A 19,846-nucleotide genomic window follows, 5' to 3' on the forward strand; every position below is an offset into this window, starting at 1 on the left:
TTTGTCTCTTCATTATATTTCTTCCTCTTGATGGGTTTCCACCTCTATGTAGTATGTGTTTTCCTGACCTATTCTATTTCTGACCCTCACTCTGGGCAGTCCTGGCCTGCCATCTTGGGAAGCTATCTTTTTAGGAGCCAAGACCAGCTTGTGAGGATGGAGGTCTGGGCTTTCAGAAGCTATGCTGCAGAAACAAACACAGGCAAAAAGTACTCTTGCCTAACAACATCTTCATTACTTTGTGGAGTATTTCAGTTTTTTCTTAATACGTTTTTAAAAATTTTTATTTTAGATTCGGGGGGCACAGGTGCAGGTTTATTATATGGGTATATTGCATGATGCTGAGGCTTGGGCTTCTAATGATCCCATTGCCCAAGTAGTGAACATAGTACCTGATAGGTAATTTTTCAAGTCTTGTCTCCTTCCCCCCAGTTTTAGAATCCCCAGTGTTTATTGTTGTCTTTTTTGTGACCATGTATAACCAATGTTTAGCTCCCATTTTAAGTGAGAACATGAGGTATTTGATTTATTTTTTCTGCATTAATTTGCTTAGGATAATGGCCTTCAGCTGCATCTGTGTTGCCATACAGGACATGATTTTGTTCTTTTTTTATGGCTGCATAGTACTCCATGGTGTATAAGTGTCTTGTGGAAATTTGACCCTAAATTATTCTGTTTCACGCAGTGTACCTTAGGCATCTGTTCTTGGATTTTGGTGTTCGCCAGGTTTGTAATTTTGATCCTATATCATAAGCTGAATTTTAGTGTCTTGGTCATACCTTAATGCTTCATTTCCTTCACCTGATTTTTAGTTTGTATTTCCTGCCTTGGAGTCATCCAACCCCCTCAGCAAGTTGTATTAGTATCAACATCAAAATAGAGTTACCTGCAGAATATCTTAATACAGTGCTTAGTGGTGATGTTCATATTGGAAAAATTTAACAAAACAAAGTGCAGAAGAAGTGTCAGGTTGCAGTCCATATACAAATTCTAGAACATCAGAATCACTTGGGAAGATTTTGATGTCAGCAAAGTGTGCATCTAAGAAGTCCTAACTCTAAGAGACATGAGGTATCATACTCCTGTTTCTACACAGAAAATATCTGTTTGTTAATCATATTGTTTAGTGGCTACTACGTGATATTTTGGGTATTTTACATTTATTTTATATGATAGGTTTGTTTTTCATATTGGCATTTTCCCGAGTTTTAGAACTAGTTATTTAGGAAATCAGTTGGCAGGGGAAGGGGTTGAGTGGTAGCTCATGCATTATTTTAAGACATTGGAGGACAGGTTCCTCTTGAGTATTTTCATGCAGAACATCTGATTTTAGAAATATTTTATAGCCATTAAGTGGGAAATGCTCCTGTCTCCAAATCTGACCACTTACCATCGCCGCTGATATTGCCACCCTGGTCCATGGATCTACCATCTATTCCCTGAATTCCTGTAATGAGCTCCCTGTTTCTACCTCTGTCCTTTCCAATCTGTTCCCAGCACAGCAGGCAAAAATGAACCCTCTGTAAATGTCAGTTCACTTTAGTCCTGCACATAGAATATTGTATTAGCTCCCCATTTTACTCAGAGAAAAAGTCAAACTTCATTCCTTGGTCCATCTTTTCTTTTCCTATATCTCTGTATTATAGATCATAATCTGAAACGAAACTATATATTCATTAGTTGGATTTTTTGGAGTAATGTTTTATGTTTTCTACCTTAATTTTAAAAGCATGTAAGTTATCTTCCTTTAAAAGAAAGATTATTAATTTGTATGTGATTTTTAAAATTCTTTCTGCGGTTAATGGCCCTCACCCTCAGGAGACAGATACTCCAATTTTAGTATATTTCCTAATTTCTGAAGTGAAGATAAAAGTATCTACCAATAATACTTGTTTACCTCAGAAACCTCTATTGCCTTTTTTTCTCATCACACCTTTACTTATTTATAGAAGCCTTCATCTATCTCAAATATGCTGGGACATGATTAAAGTTCTTTAGGCTATCCTGATCATAGTTGAATGACTTGTTTATAGATTTGCAAGCAGATTTTAAATAAAAATTCATCCTAATAAAATAAAACAAAAATAAAAGTAAATTATTTTCGTTAAGGAAGAGCCCTCTCTGCGAGTGGGGTCAGGTCAGGGGAAGATTGTAGTGTGATTAATTTAAATTTAATTTTTTTATGGACCCTAAAAATTGAACCTAAAATTTGCAATACATCTGTTTTTCTCACATTCTGTGGCTTTTATGTCAGTTTTCTTTAGTAAGTTTTTTACATGTGTGGATTACCCAACTAAAATTTTTATTAATATGATTTATTATTTCTTCATAGCATGTTTCCCAAACATATACATACTAGATTGTATGTATGTATGTATATCATGTTACATATTTACTTTTTATATGGTTGAGCTTTTTTATTTCTGTGAATCCATTTCTTCTTCAGGTAATTTATGGGATCATCTAAAGCTTAAATTTATGTTTGAAGTCTTCACTTCTCCAAAATTCTAATTCAGATATTAATATATTATTATAGATGTTTGTCAGTAATTATTTGCAAGTTTATCTCATCCCAATTTGAAAATGTGTGTGAAGAGCATCAGACAACATGAACTCAGTGTTAGCGTTACTTGGAAAACTTGCAGAATAAATTTAAAAATGAAAAAAGTCTCATTTTAAGTTGATTTTTTATATTTTGCTCTAATAATTCAAGAAAAGTAGACAGGCCAGATAGGCAGACTGGCAGAAACCTGGCCTCTGTGGTTGGGTGGCGTTTATACAGGTCTTTCATATATGATTTAATAAAAGGTGACACAAAATTCAGAAATGTAATCTATAAGACAATCAGAAAAGCAATTTTTGAAGCACATTCTTGTCAGTATTGTATAATGCCTGTTCTGTAACTGTAATTTTTTTGTGTGTATCTCTCAAATGACATTAAGCTATATTCAATAATGAGGATAGCAAGAATTTGAGACCCCATGTTCATTTCTTTTTGTGACAGGAAGATCAGCCTTTTAAAACATAAAAAAGGAATAGAAATTAACATTTCTCCAGAATTATGTTTCCATTCATTTGAGGTTATCTCTTAATTCCAGCATTTTACTGCATTTGATAAATAGGCCAAATATGTGTTTTATTTATTTGAGGGCTTGGGGGAGGCAATGAAACTTTACAAATTTCAACTGGCATTGCTGTCTGCTGATAAGGATGGGAGTTTGCACCGCTCTGAAGAGATTACATGAAGTAGAATTGGAAAGCAAATTGTATTTACAAAAGATAGGATGATGTTCCTAATAGGTGTTCAGAATACGCTATTCACTCTCATATTCTGCTGAGCTTTGCTAGAAATAACTTCATTTCAAAAAGGACAAATCTGACTGAAGGTAAAAGCATTCCCTCTTCACAGATACTTGTCCAAAAGGGTTTACATTAAATTTTCCTGATGGGCACACAGCAGTATTTTATGCTGTATCTGTATAAACCATTGATGTGGAAAATAAATATCTAAATAGTATACTTGATTGCTTCATGCACCAACCATTAGATTACTAGATTTCTATCTACAGTTTTTGGAGAGATGTTGCAATACGATGTTCTGACAATAACTGTCAAAGTCATCATACCAGGATCCATTTTCATCTTGCTGTTGAGGTAAAGTTACAAAAATGTACAGTTGGTAGGTCAGAAAGATCACTATCTCTTGTCATCTGTGGTTTAATGCTGACCTAAACCACTACTGTATAACGTCAGAATTATCACAGTGTCCAGGCTGCAGAAGTACAACATGCTACATGATTTATTGCATTTCCTGTCTGGAATGAAGATTATGAAAAGGCCAACAGCTGTGAGCTACAGTGGTTTAGAAGAAAACTTAATTTCTAATTTTTATTTGTCTTTTTCCTCATTCATTTTAGATTTTGGATTTAGTAAAGGGGACACATTACCAGGTAGCCTGTCAAAAATACTTTGAGATGATACACAATGTAAGTATTTTTTTTAACTTTATATCCTAATTATTTGTCTTTTGTTACTGTGTCACATTCAGGGTTTTTAGTTGCAGCAATGGAAACCACTCTAGCTATTTTCAGCAGAAAAGGGGATTGCATGGTATTAAGTAACTTACAGCATTTATTGAACGACCAGACAACTAAGCTTGGATGCTGCAGAACCAGGAATATTTTGTAACTAGGAGAAGCTACATCATGAGAAAATCTTTACTACAGCTGTCACCCACCACTCCATATCTAGGGATGAGCCCAAGGGTCAATAAAGTTTTTCTGTAAAGAGCCAGAGTGTAAAAATTGTAGGCTTCATGGTCCATATGGTCTGCGTCACAGCTACTCAACTCTACTGTTGTAGTGCAAAAGCAGCTGTACAAAATATGCAAATGAACAGGTATGACTGTTGATCCAATAGAACTCTATTGATAAAATTAGGTAGTAGACCCAGTTTGACCCACGGGCCTTGATTTGCCAACCTCTAGACTAGATCTGGAATCTTTGCCACAGCTGCCTAGAAGAACCAAGGCTCTTGCCATCTTCCATGCAGAAAATCTGATCCTTGTACTTGTGGCTGCCACCTGATGTTACTGTAATCCACTTCCCAAGTCTCATACTTATCTGCATGGCAAAACCTAGATTGCATGTGGACCCCTAACTATACACGAGTCAGGGAAATGTGTTTGGTTTTTATCTTGCCAGCTTCCTTAGTACAAAAAAGCCTGCTTGATTATTAGAGTAAGAGTGGAATGACCCAGTCTGGCACAGAATAGATTTTGAAGTGTGTAAAGCCAATGTCACAAACTCAGAGGCCTACAGAGATTGGGCATATAGCCCAAAAAAGTGAAGCTGCCTGAGATTAGTACCACAGAGTATAGCAGAATTATGGTGCACTAAACATGTTTGCCCTATTAGAGGCATTCACACTGACAAATTGTGAGGCCCTCTGCAGGCCAACAAAACACATCTCCAAGTCCAATTCAGTCCTCTGGCCCCTAGTTTGCATCCACTGATCCTGAGCCTGGATTTCTAACCTGGGAAAGACATCCAAGAACGGACTTTGGAGATCCTTGTACTTCTTGAAACATTTTGTCTCTAAGTACATATGTGTATTTTTCCATAGTCCATGTTATTTATTAAAGATCCATGACCCTCCCAAAAAGGAAGTTGCATTTGTTGAAATCATCATCAGCTACCATGCTAAAGTTTTACAATGATTTTTATGTTTTTTATTTGGTTGTTACAAAGTAGTTTTTCTATTATGGTTATATAATTGCAGAATTTCTTACTTGATAAAATATCTCATAGGAAAAAGATATTTTATAATATTACCAATAATAATTAAAATAATAATAGTAATACCAGCCAATATCTATGGAACCCTTAATGCAGCGGTCCCCAACCTTTTTGGCACCAGGGACCAGTTTCATGGAAGACAATTTTTCCATGGTTAAACAGGGGCTGGTGGGAGGGCACATTAGATAATCACGAGAAGCACGCAACCTAGATCCCTTGCATGCAGGGTTCACAATAGGGTTCACACCCCCATGAGAATCTAAGGCCACTGCTGATCTGACAAGAGGTGGAACTCAGGCAGTGATGCAAGTGATGGGGAGTGGCTGTAAATACAGATGAAGCTCCACTCACTCACCCACTGCTCACCTCCTGCTGTGAGGCCCAATTCCTAACGGGCCGCGGACTGGGTTGGGAACCCCTGCCTTAATGTATACCAGGCACAGCACTAAAATTTTTGAATGCATTAGCTCTTTTGATTGACATGACAGCAAGATACTATATGTATATTTCCCTGTCTATGAATAAAACTTAGAGAAGTTAAACAATCTGTGTGGGGTCACACTACTTATAGGGGATAGAACTTAGATTTAAATTCAAGCTGTCTAACTCATCTAAAGCTTGTTATCATAACTATGACTGTACTGTTCTATGATATTTGGTACTAAATTTGTGATAATGACAGCAGAGGTAATTGGCATTTTCCTGTTTATCTTCATAGCATGGTAAACAGGTAGGGACTCTAACTTGCCTTACATACTGTAATTATTAATGGAAGATCTGGAGCTAGAGCCCCAGTCTGTTGTGGGTCCTGTCCTCATTCTTCTATACCTAACTTTTGAAAGTATTATTCTTATTTAAAAGCTTTTTTTAAAACAAAACTCAAGGAGTAAACATCAAGAAAATAGCAACAACAAAATCTCATTAGTTTTATCACACTAGGAATCTCGCCAGATAAGCAATGTTTGGCAACACCAGGTTTATATGAGTCACTCTCTCGGAGACTGCATTCTTTAATTTGGTTGCTCCGCTTGAGAGTTTTAATTTCCTATTGTTCTTTAATCATCTGTGGATGCTTTTAATTAAGAGGCCTCAGAATTTTCACAAGTGAGGTCTATTATCCAACCTCTTTTTATAAAAATAAGATATGAAAATTAGATTTAAACATTGAGTTTGTGGCATAATCACCAAAAAGTAAGGAGTGGTTTTTATTTCTCAAATCTGCTTTTGTAATATCTCTCCTATTGATTATTCCCTCAACTATTGCCACTATTGCCAATTTTTAAAACTTGTTTTAGATTAATGAAGATTTTGGAAAGACATATATCTAAATCCCCTCACATATAAAAATAGTCTAACTTAAACCACACTTAAATCAACAAAATAAAAAGGCTGTTTGTATTCACTAGATCTCTCACTGTGGACTTTTAGATGTGAATATCCTCCTTCATTTATATTTTTTCTAATTTAATTTAAAAATAGAATCTATTTTTATTGTCAGGTTTCTGCCATCCTACCCCTCCCCCAAATAAAATCCTATGTTTATTTTCCCAAGGCCTCTGTGATCAAACTTACTTAAATGGAAGTTTTGAAAATAAACCAGTTAATTGATACCATTTGCAGCAGCACTATGATAGTTCCATATGGCTTTTTTGGTAATACCAGCTGCCTCATTATAAGCTGTCATTGCAAAACCTCTTGATTAAAACCCAAATATCCCATAGGTAAAACAATATTGCTTTCATTCCTTCAAAATCTACATTTGCAGTGGCAGAAATATGAGACCCATGTTTGTGTGAAGGTCATTGTGTGCAGAATGTGCTGATTCCAAGCAAATGTTTGAGAGAGATTTATTTAGTAGATGTTAAAAGCTGGCCTGCTTGAAACCTGTTTTCCTCTGTATTTTTAGGGTCAATGTTTAAAATAATTTTATACCAATAGTATATTCTTTACTTTCTGCATGTTCCATGTATAAATGAAAACACTAGGTCATGTGTAGATTAACCACAGAATTTTAATAGAAAATAATGTTTTCAGAGGTAGACCTCTTTGGACACTGAGTAACTGTGGGTACTTATTTTCCAAATGGCTGAGCATAATTTTTCCCCACCATATAAATCTCTAGAGAAATTTTATTAAAACCTATCACACATTTTCCTGCAATCTTAAACAGGATATATGTGATACAATTAAGCCCTTTTATAATAACTCAGGGTCATCATTATGGATATCAGTTAGAATGCTGGACTAGAAGCCACCATCATCTCACTTGGATCACTGCAGTAGCTTCCTAACTCGTTTCCCAGCATCTACACATGCCCCATTCCAATTCTTTCTCCTCCACACAGCTGCTGGAGTGACCTTTAAAACAGAGAAATCTGATCATTTCAGGAACCTGCTTTTTAAAACCTTCAATGGCTTCCTATTTCTCTTAAGATGAAATCTAAAATTTATAATGTATCCTCTAAAGGCCTCCACTCCACCCACCTTCCTCTAGACTCCTAAATTTGTTTCAGGTCCTTTACAGGACTTTGGACCTGAAACACTAGGACCAAGCTAGTGTGGTAGAATGCAAATGCTTCACAGAATTTTCCCATCTCAATACATAAAATAATTCACAAAACACAATTTTTTAAAATCATCAACCACAAAGAAAAACATCAGCAATAGTAACCAAAAAAGAAAACAGGCAAGGAAAGAAACAAAAGAGTCACAGTAGACAAAGTCATGAAAATGCTCACTTAATATTTCCAGAGTAAAGGAAATAGCTGCTGACTTGAGAAGAAATAAGTGAAATGGAGGATTTAGATGTGGATACCTCTATTTCTCTATTCCTTTTCCTAATTTAATTTTAAAGTGAAGATTTCCATTCTGTTTAGTTTATACTCTTCCCCTTCCCCCCACATACAAAAAAAAACCCCTAAGTTTATTTTCCTAAACAAGACAAAAGGAAACAGCCATATACACTTCCTTTAAAAATGAAAGTGAAAGAAACAGAACACAAAGAACTCATCCTAGAAGAAAATAGAATTCTATAAAAAGGAAACTTCATCATTTCATTTTGCTATCAAGCAACTTAGTAGATCACAAAGAGCTTCACAAAATGAGTTAAGGACAATTGCAGATCAAGAAAAAGGAGAAACAGCATCACAGAGCCATGGCACAAATCCTCACTTCAAGGCCCTTGCCACTGTTTTAGTGGTTAATAAAAAAAGATTAATTATCTCTGAAAAAAAGGCAGCAGCCCCAGTCAGGGGCTTATAGATAAAATCCCCATCTCCCTGGGATGGAGCACATGGGGGAAGGGGCAGCTGTGGGTGCAGCTTCAGCAGACTTAAACGTTCTTGCCTGCCAGCTCTAAAGAGAGCAGCAGATCTCCCAGCCTAGCATTCGAGCTCTGTTAAGGGACTGCCTCCTCAAGTGGGTCCCTGACCACCATGTCTCCTGACTGGGAGACACCTCCCAGCAGGGGCCGACAGACACCTCATACAGGAGAGCTCCGGCTGGCATCTGGTGGGTGCCCCTCCGGGACGAAGCTTCCAGAGGAAGGAACAGGGCGCAATCTTTGCTGTTCTGCAGCCTCCACTGGTGATACACAGGCAGACAGGGTCTGGAGTGGACCTCCAACAAACTCCAGCAGACCTGCAGCAGAAGGGTCTAACTGTCAGAAGGAAAATTAACAAACAGAAAGGAATACCTTCAACATCAATGAAAAGGACATCCACTCAGAAACCCCATGCAAAGTTCACCAACATCAAAGACCAAAGGTAGATAAATCCACAAAGACTGGGAGAAACCAGCGCAAAAAGGCTGAAAATTCCAAAAATCAGAATATCTCTTCTCCTCCAAAGGATCACAACTCCTCACCAGCAAGGGAATAAAACCGGATGGAGAATGAGTTTGACAAATTGCCAGAAGTAGGCTTCAGAAGGTGGGTAATAACAACCTCCTCCGAGCTAAAGGAGCATGTTCTAACCCAATGCAAGGAAGCTAAGAACCTTGAAAAAAAGTTAGAGGAAATGCTAACTAGAATAACCAGTTTAGAGAACATAAATGACCTGATGGAACTGAATAACACAGCAAGAGAACTTCATGAAGCATACACAAGTATCCGCAGTCAAATTGACAAGCGGAAGAACAGATATCAGAGATTGAAGATTAACTTAATGAAATAAAGCAAGAAGACGAGATTAGAGAAAAAAGAATGAAAAGGAATGAACAAAGCCTCCAAGAAATAGGGGACTATGTGAAAAGACCAAACCTATGTTTGATTGGTGTACCTGAAAGTCACTGGGAGAATGGAACTAAGTTGGAAAACACTTCAGGATATAATCCAGGAGAACTTCCCCAACCTAGCAAGACAGGCCAACATTCAAATTCAGGAAATGCAGAGAACACCACAACGATACTCCTCAAGAAGAACAACCCCAAGACACATAATTGTCAGATTCACCAAGGTTGAAATGAAGGAAAAAATGTTAAGGGCAGCCAGAGAGAAAGGTCAGGTTACCCACAAAGGGAAACCCATCAGACTAACAGCGGATCTCTCTGCAGAAACCCTACAAGCCAGAATAGAGTGGGAGCCAATATACAACATTCTTAAAGAAAAGAATTTTCAAGCCAGAATAGAGTGGGAGCCAATATACAACATTCTTAAAGAAAAGAATTTTCAACCCAGAATTTCATATGCAGCCAAACTAACCTTCATAAGCGAAGGAGAAATAAAATCCTTTACAGACAAGCAAATGCTGAGAGATTTTGTCACCACTAGGCCTGCCTTACAAGAGCTCCTAATGGAGGCACTAAACATGGAAAGGAACAACTGGTACCAGCAACTGCAAAAACATATCGAATTCTAAAGACTGTCGACACTATAAAGAAATTGCATCAACGAATGGGCAAAATAACCAGCTAGCATCATAAGGACAGGGTCAGATTCACACATAACAATATTAATTTGAAATGTAAAGAGGCTAAATGCCCCAGTTAAAAGACACAGACTGGCAAATTGGATGAAGAGTCAAGACCCATCAGTGTGCTGTATTCAGGAGACCATTTCACAGGCAGAGACACACATAGGCTCAAAATAAAGGGATGGAGGAATATTTACCAAGCAAACAGAAAGCAAAAAAAAAAAAAAAAAAAAAAAAAAAGCGGGGATTGCAATCCTAGTCTCTGATAAAACAGACTTAAAACCAACAAAGATCAAAAGAGAGAAGGGCATTACATAATGGTAAAGGGATCAATGCAAAAAGAAGAGCTAACTATCCTAAATATATATACACCCAATACAGGAGTGCCCAGATTCATAAAGCAAGTTCTTAGAGATGTACAAAGAGACGTAGACTCCCGCACAATAATAGTGGGAGACTTTAACACCCCACTGTCAATGTTAGATCAACGAGACAGAAAATTAACAAGGATATTCTGGACTTCAACTCAGCTCTGGACCAAGTGGACCTAATAGACATCTACAGAACCCTCCACCCCAAATCAACAGAATATACATTCTTCTCAGCACCACATTGCGCTTATTCTAAAATTGACCACATAATTAGAAGTAAAACACTCCTCAGCATATGCAAAAGAATGGAAATCTTAACAAACAGTCTCTCAGACCACAGTGCAATCAAATTAGAACTCAAGATTAAGAAACTCACTCAAAACCGCACAACTACATGGAAACTGAACAGTCTGCTCCTGAATGACTACAGGGTAAATAATAAAATTAAGGCAGAAATAAATAAGTTCTTGAAACCATTGAGAACAAAGACACAACATACCAGAATCTCTGGGACATAGCCAAGGCAGTGTTTAGAGGGAAATTTATAGCCCTAAATGCCCACAAGAGAAAGCAAGAAGATCTAAAGTCGACACCCTAGCATCACAATTAAAAGAACTAGAGAAGCAAGAGCACACAAATTCAAAAGCTAGCAGATGGCAAGAAATAACTAAGATCTGAGCAGAACTGAAGGAGATAGAGACACAAAAAACCCTTCAAAAAATCAATGTATCCAGAAGCTGGTTTTTTGAAAAGATCAGCAAAATTGATAGACTGCTAGCAAGACTAACAAAGAAGAAAAGAGAGAAGAATCAAATAGATGCAATAAAAAATGATAAAGGGAATATCACCACTGATCCCACAGAAATACAAACTACCATCAGAGAATACTGTAAACACCTCTACACAAATAAGCTAGAAACTTTAGAAGAAATGGATACATTTCTGGACACATACACCCTCCCAAGACTAAACCAGGAAGAAGTCAAATCCCTGAATAGACTAATAACACGTTCTGAAATTGAGGCAGTAATAGCCTATCAACCAAAAAAAAGCCCAGAACCAGACAGATTCACAGACAAATTCCACCAGAGGTACAAAGCAGAGCTGGTACCATTCTTTCTGAAACTATTCTAAACAACAGAAAAAGAGGGAGTCCTCTCTAACTCATTTTATGAGGCCAGCATCATCCTGATTCTGAAACCTGGCAGAGACACAACAAAAAAAGAAAATTTCTGGCCAATATCCCTGGTGAACATCGATGCAAAAAATCCTCAATAAAATACTGGCAAACTGAATCCAGCAGCACATCAAAAAGCTTATCTACCATGATCAAGTCAGCTTCATCCCTGGGATGCAAGGCTGGTTCAACATACACAAATCAATAAACATAATCCAGTGCATAAACAGAACCAATGACAAAAACCACATGATTATCTCAATAGATGCAGAAAAGGCCTTCAACAAAATTCAACATCCCTTCCTGCTAAAAACTCTCAATAAACTAGGTATTGATGGCACATATCTCAAAATCGTAAGAGCTATTTTTTGACAAACCCGCAGCCAATATCATACTGAATGGGCAAAAACTGGAAGCATTCCCTTTGAAAACCAGCACAAGACAAGGATGCCCTCTCTCACCACTCCTATTCAATACAACATTGGAAGTTCTAGCCAGGGCAATCAGGCAAGAGAAAGAAATAAAGGGTATTCAAATAGGAAGAGAGGGAGTCAAATTGTCTCTGTTTGCAGATGACATGATTTTACATTTAGAAAACCCCATTATCTCAGCCCAAAAACTTCACAAGCTGATCAGCAACTTCAGCAAAGTCTCAGGATACAAAATCTCTGTGCAAAATCACAAGCATTCCTATACACCACTAATAGACAGAGAACCAAATCATGAGTGAACTGCCATTCACAACTGCTACAAAGAGAATAAAATACCTAGCAATACAACTTCCAAGGGATGTGAAGGACCTCTTGAAGGAGAACTACAAACCACTGCTCAAGGAAATAAGAGAAGACACAAACAAATGGGAAAACATTCCATGCTCATGGATAGGAAGAATCAATATCATGAAAATGGCCGTAATGCGCAAAGTAATTTACAGATTCAATGCTATCCCTATCAAGCTACCATTTCTACATTTCTAATTTCTACACAGAATTAGAAAAAACTACTTTAAATTTCAAGTGGAACCAAAAAAGAGCCCACATAGCCAAGACAATCCTAAGCAAAAAAAAAAAAAAAAAAACAACGCTAGAGGCATTACGCTACCTGACTTCAAACTATACTACAAGGCTACAGTAACCACAACAGCATGGTACTGGTACCAAAACAGATATATAGACCAATGGAACAGAACAGAGGCCTCAGAAATAATGCCACAGATCTACAACCTTCTGATTGTTGACAAACCTGACAAAAACAATCAATGGGGAAAAGATTCTCTATTTAATAAATAGTTTTGAAAAAACTGGCTAGCCATATGCAGAAAACTGAAACTGGACCCCTTCCTTACACCTTATACAAAAATTAAGTTGGATTAAAGACTTAAACGTAAGACCTAAAACCATAAAAACCCTAGAAGAAAACCTAGGCAAAACCAATCAGGACGTAGGCATGGGCAAAGACTTCATGACTAAAACACCAAAAGCAATGGCAACAAAAACCAAAATTGATAAATGAGATCTAATTAAACTAAAGAGCTTTTGCACCGCAAAAGAAACTATCATCAGAGTGAACAGGCAACCTACAGAATGGGAGAAAATTTTTGCAATCTATCCATCTGACAAAGGGCTAATATCCAGAATCTACAAAGAACTTAAATTTACAAGAAACAAACAATCCCATCAAAAAGTGGGCATAGGATACGAACAGACACTTCGCAAAAGAAGACATTTATGTGGCCAAAAACATATGAAAAAATGCTCATCATCACTGGTCATCAGAGAAATGCAAATCAAAACTGCAATGAGATACCATCTCATGCCAGTTAGAATGGTGGTCATTAAAAAGTCAGGAAACAACAGATGCTGTAGAGGATGTGGAGAAATAGGAATGCTTTTACACTGTTGGTGGGAGTGTAAATTAGTTCAACCATTGTGGAAGACAGTGTGGCGATTTCTCAAGGATCTAGAACCAGAAATATCATTTGACCCAGCAATCCCATTACTGGGTTGTACCCAAAGGATTATAAATCATGCTACTGTAAAGACACATGCACACGTATGTTTATTGCGGCATTGTTCACAATAGCAAAGACTTGGAACCAACCCAAATGCCCACCAATGATAGACTGGGTAAAGAAAATGTGGCACATATACAACATGGAATACTATGAAGCCATTAAAAAGGATGAGTTCATGTCCTTTGCAGGGACATGGATGAAGCTGGAAACCATCATTCTCAGCAAACTAACACAAGAACAGAAACCAAACACTGCATGTTCTCACTCATAAGTGGGAGTTGAACAATGAGAACACATGGACACAGGGAGGGAAATATCACACACCAGGGCCTGTTTGGGGGGGTGGTGCTAGGGGCGGGATGGCATTAGTAGAAGTCCCTAATGTAGATAACAGGTTGGTGGGCGCAGCAAACCACCATGGCATGTGTATGCCTATGTAACCTGCACATTCTACACATGGACTCCAGAACTTTAAGTATAATTTAAAAAATATTAATTAAAATGAGGATTCATTAATGATATGCACATACCTTAAATATTATATCTTAAAGTTAAGTCATTTAAATGCCATTTATTAGTTAGGGCCGGGTCTTTTGAGTATCGTTTAGTGTTTGGAATTTGATTTTATCTTTCTTTTATAAACTATACCCATAATACAGCATCAGCAATTTCCAGTTTGGATTCCTTAAAGTAGAAAAGGAACTTGATATATGCAAAGCAATAGGATCTTTCTCCCTCTCCTTCTGTGACTTTCACCTTTTTTTTTAAGTGACTTGCTTTTCTTGACTCTTTAAAAACATTTTATTTAGATTTCATAGAACAACTTTTTTTTACATTCATTTTTATTTACTTTTCCCGTAGCAACCCTATGACCTAACACTGTTATCTCCATTTCATAGATGGAGAAACTCAGACTTTAAAAAGATTACCCCATTTTGTGCACACTGAAGTCTAATAAATGTATTGCTAACTGACAACTTGAAGCGAGGTATAGAAAATGCCAAGATATTATTATAGCATAAGATACTAGGTTATTTTTGCATGAAATAATACAACTATGTTTTTCTAATCTTTGTAGCCAAGTTTATCTCTAGAAATAAAATTTATAATGGAGATATCATTATCAGTATGATTTTGCATACAATCTCTTAAAACAGATTTCAGAGCAACTAATGATCTAGTCAGAAGGCCTGAATTTTAATTCAGACAAAACCAGTTACTAATTCTATGACCTTGAATAAACTATCTATTCTCCTTAGGCCTCTGTACATGGAGGAGATTGAATTTAATGGATTCCCCAAGGTCTTTCTAATCTCTGATTCTCTGTTTACAAACTATTTTACAAACTGTAAAGCCTTCTGATTAAAATGTATTAGACAATAAACATACTTTTTGTGAAACACATTGCAAAATGCAAAATTTATATTGGATTTCCCAGTTTTTAATGAATTGGGTGAAAATTGAATGTAATAAAAAAGTTCATAAATGATTCCATTGTTAATAAAAATTATAAAACATTGCAGAAACATTTTGAAATCAAGCAGCTAAGTTAAAAAAATAAAGCAAAGATAAAAATTTGTTCTTAATGATCTATAACTCTTAAAATCAGTCTGTATACTATCCATCTGTTACACACTGGAATTACTATAAAATTAGCCTAACATGTATTAACAACTAGCAAAAGAGAATCAGAGATTCCTAGGGTGCTTAAATAAGTATTACCAGAAAAGACTCATGTTTCTGTCTGTTGGTCCGTCCACCAGTAGGGTTCATTCTAGACCACGGCAGCAACCTCTTTTTCCCTGGCCAATTCATTTTAATCTACTAAAAGATTATACATAGCTTTAATCATACCACGTCTCTTTTTAAGGGTTTTTGGTGACTCTGTGTTTCCTAGAGAATTAGGTCTTGACCACTTACCCTGATTTTCAAGGCTCTCTCAGGCTGGCCCCTGCCTGTCTTTCCAACCTCATTCCTTATTGTCTCCTTGTATGTGCCTTTCATAGTAGGCTATGTGAACTATTTAATATTTGCTTTCCCAGGACATTCCCTCTTTACCTTGCTCATGTGGTCCTGCTGCAAATATTGCCTTTCCCCTCATCATCCCAGCTTTTCACTCTCTCCATCTTTCCAGATGCAACTCAAATAGCACTCCTCTTACAAAGCCTTCCTTGATCTCCTCAGCCAAAATTTCTCTCTACTGTGGAGTGTAATAGGCCTTTATCTGTGACCCTCATCAGTTCTCCATTCTTGGTAGAGGTTTTTAAGTATATGACTTACTGGGTTGGAAATTTGAGTTAGTCAAATGTATTCCTGTATGCTGAATAGCGAATAGTTTATAACACAGTCTTTTATATAGTAAGGCTTTAATTAAATATGCAAAATTATCACTGGTATACACTATTTCTGGGTTCACTTCACCAAATATTTATTAGATACCTACAGTGTGCAAGTCACTTCAGTACGAAGAGTGAGACGTAAAAGGATTAGTTAATACAAGACAGATGAACAAAAGAAATGGAATAACTTCTCAGTTTCCAAAAACTTGATAAATGAAAATACCACCCAAGAAACCAACAGTCACTCACTCAAGCAAAATGATATTTTTGTTGTCAACTCCAACTGCAGAAGGCGAGAAGGCAGGGATTTGAGACTGTGGAAAGTGAAACTGAATATAAGGAGAGATTACTAGAGTGCATAATTTGAAATGATACTCAAAATTAAAGTTTAATGATAGTATTTGAGAAAAAATAACAAAGTTATGAACCAGGCATGTTTGTATTCAGTCACAGTGAAATTTACAAGAAGAGATTTTCTGTAAAAAGACCAAGGAAAGGCCAAGATTAGAATGAAGAATTACATTGATTTAGGTTGCTTTTTCAGTTTATATCATACTAAATGAGTGCATATGCCAGACTTACAAGTCAGCTCTAAAACACAAGTGGTATCAGGGACCAGTATCAAAATGATCAAAAATGATTTTACGATCACTTAAAAACCCACAAATATTTATTGGCCTACAATGTGGTAGGCCTTTTGCTTGGAACTGGGGATACAATAATGAATCACACAGGTCCCTAACCTGTGCCTCACTAACATACAATGTCATTCACACACACACACACACACACACACACACACACACACACACAGGTTTGTATTCCAAACATATTTTTATAGTTTTCTAATTTTTTGTTTTGACGTAATTGTCAATCAGAATTGGTAATGTTTTGGGTATTGCCAGAATTGAGGGCTTGGTGTAGATGGGAGGTAGCAGGTGGGAGTTGGGGGCTGGGGAGGTGAGAGAAAGGTGTCTAGTATGCCCCAAGGATGAATGGTGATACCAATCACTGAGAGCAAAGGATGGGATGGGGAGAGGGGAAAGGATACGTTTCCTGTTGGGTTTGAGCTGCCTTTGAGCCATCTTAGATGTTGAGTAGGTGTTGGATATGGGACTGAAACTAGATAGGGAACTGGAGCCAAACACAGAGGCTCAGACTAGAAATATAAATGTGGGAGCCATTTAGGTTTGGGTAGTGGTTGAAGCTCTCTTTGAATGAAATGGTGTAAGTAGCTGATTAAGTGTTAGAATGCAAACAGCTAGAATCCATGTTTCAGGTATTAAGTTTTAAACAAGTACTAAAACAGCTTTTGAAACTCATATATTTATAGCTTTGCCATGTATTAATGCAATATAAATTTCCTTCCTTTACAGGTGGATGATTGTGGCTTTTCTTTGAATCATCCTAATCAGTTCTTTTGTGAGAGCCAACGTATTCTAAATGGTGGTAAAGACATAAAGAAGGAACCTATCCAACCAGAAACTCCTCAACCCAAACCAGGTGTCCAGAAAACCAAGGATGCATCATCTGCTCTGGCCTCTTTAAATTCCTCTCTGGAAATGGATATGGAAGGACTAGAAGATTACTTTAGTGAAGATTCTTAGGCAGTTTTGTAACCATTTTTCCTCAATAGCCTGTTTCCTGTTTTTAAGATTTTGCCTTTGTTGTCAAAAAAAAAGGGTTTCACTCTGTCACCAAGGCTTAGTGCAGTGACACAATTACAGCTGATTGCAGCCTCGACCTTCCCAGCTCAAGTGATCCTCCTACCTCAGCCTCCCAAGTAGTTGGGACCACAGGTGTGCACCTCATATCCAGCTAATTTTTTTCAATTTTTTTTTGTAGAGGTGAGGGGTCTCCCTGTGTTGCCCAGGCAGATCTCAGACTCCTGGGCTCAAGCGATCCTCACACCTCAGTGTCCCAGAGTGCTGGGATTACAGTTGTGAGCCACTGTGCCTGGCCTTTTTTTTTTTTTTTAACCTTTGTGTTTAACTTCTCTCTTCACTGCATCCCAATCCATCTACAGGCATGCACACTTATTAGGAAAGGAGGTTTGAGGTAACAACAGAGACTTTCACTATATTTTGCTTTGACAGAAGGAAAGAGGAGGAATTTCTATTAAAATCTGTCACTTGAGTGATGTCATTTAAGTCCTATTTTAGGAGATAAAAACAGCTTTGGGGACTGGTTAAAGTCCCCCAGAAACTACAATAAAGAACAACTTTTGTTTTAACTCTTAATCACTTTGTAATTTTGACTCAATCCTTTTCTGGACCATTTTTGTTAATAAATATCAAAGTGTACATGACAGTGTCTGCATATAATTGGGAGAGTCTTATGTCGTAACAGATTGGATATTACTTCAGTTGTTTTAAAATGGTAATTTGGAGTATCCAACACACTGCTGATCACTAATGAAGATTTTAAACTTTTCTTTACCTTTTTTTAAGAGTTGACCTATTTGTGGTTATTCTACATCAGGCACCTTTGAGTGGCACCAGACCCTCCTGAGTGAACTGTGACTTGGGAATTAAAATAAAGTATAGCCAGTTATATTTATTAAGGAATAATAGGGATATTTTATTATGTAAAATAATGGCACGTCTTATCTGCTGCCATTACTCTGGGGACAGGTTCATGAAGAATAGACAATTACCAAGCAAGAAGGTTGTACATATAAAATAAAGTTTATTTTACCCTCCAACTTCCATACCTTATTACTTCTGTAGTTGCTGTGAATTACCAAATAGATTTGGTAAATTAATAAACTTCAGCAATGAATAGTGATACTTATAGTAACCCCCTCCTTTCAGTGCCAGCAATAGAATTTAATAAATGTTGTGGATGATTACAGACATACGAGATCAATGCCCTGTTCTCTCTGCCTGCGTTTGTCAAGGGAGTAAGGTGAAGTTGATGATCCCTGGCACGTATGCCTTGTGGAGCAGTGCCATTGTGGATACCCTCGTCTAAATAGTGATTTCCTCACGGGGCTCTACTCACTCACCAATAGGATTTGGGGTGCTCAGAAAACCCTGTTTGAAACATAGTTCTTCCTCATCTATTACCTTGGAATATGTGAAAAGTATTAGTCTATTTCTGTCTTCTTTTCCTGGTAAAGAGGGATACTTTTATCCTTTTGAATCAGATACTAACTAAATTGAAAAGAGCACATTGTATTCAGAAAACTAGACTGTTAGCAGCACCGTATTTTTAATCATGTGATAAACTGCATCACGATGAAAAGGATTAAACAGGATCAGATCATCAGAAACTAAAAATGTCAACAACTAATTGAGTTTTCATTTTAGGCTTCTGAGTCAAAGATTTCTTGGAATATTTAGCAACATATAATTAAATGAGATACTATCTAAACTTTTACTTGTCTTGGTGAATTATTACCTAGTTCAGAAAATAGTATTATTCCACTACAAATTACCCCTATGAATCTCTGCCTTCTGAAACCATCTGCTACTCCCTTCATCATTTGTCATTCTCAACAGGAATCTGATGATTGCCTACCACTTTATCCATGGACTGCAAAACCACAAGTCCTTTAAAAAAAAAAAAAAAAAAGAACAAGTGCTACCTGGAGCTGTTTTAACCACAGAATTAAGTTAGCTTTAGAAAGCCAAGCATAGAAATGTAGGTATTCGTTGTGTTAAAAGAAGGGAGATATTAGAAGCACTCTCGCCACTGTAGTTCAATGAGAAATTTTCTGATAGAATGTTTTGTATC

At 36.9% G+C, this 19,846-nt stretch overlaps 1 protein-coding gene across 4 annotated transcripts in view; it reads left to right on the forward strand.

The window, feature by feature from the left end:
• Positions 1–18,416, forward strand: part of PRIM2 (DNA primase subunit 2) — a 328,903-nt gene extending 310,487 nt beyond the window's left edge. For 2 of the 4 annotated variants that reach the window (XM_054686809.2, XM_054686811.2), the window contains 2 exons: positions 3,918–3,986; positions 17,485–18,416. In XM_054686809.2, coding sequence (XP_054542784.1) covers positions 3,918–3,986; positions 17,485–17,715 — 300 coding nt within the window. In that variant the 3' untranslated portion in view covers positions 17,716–18,416. The remainder of the gene's footprint in view (positions 1–3,917; positions 3,987–17,484) is intronic. The other 2 variants (XM_054686810.2, XM_063812499.1) reach the window with 1 other exon arrangement.
• The last annotated feature ends 1,430 nt before the right edge of the window (positions 18,417–19,846 follow it).

Source organism: Pan troglodytes, chromosome 5, assembly GCF_028858775.2.
Source record: "Pan troglodytes isolate AG18354 chromosome 5, NHGRI_mPanTro3-v2.0_pri, whole genome shotgun sequence".
In the NCBI taxonomy this organism is placed as follows: domain Eukaryota; kingdom Metazoa; phylum Chordata; class Mammalia; order Primates; family Hominidae; genus Pan; species Pan troglodytes.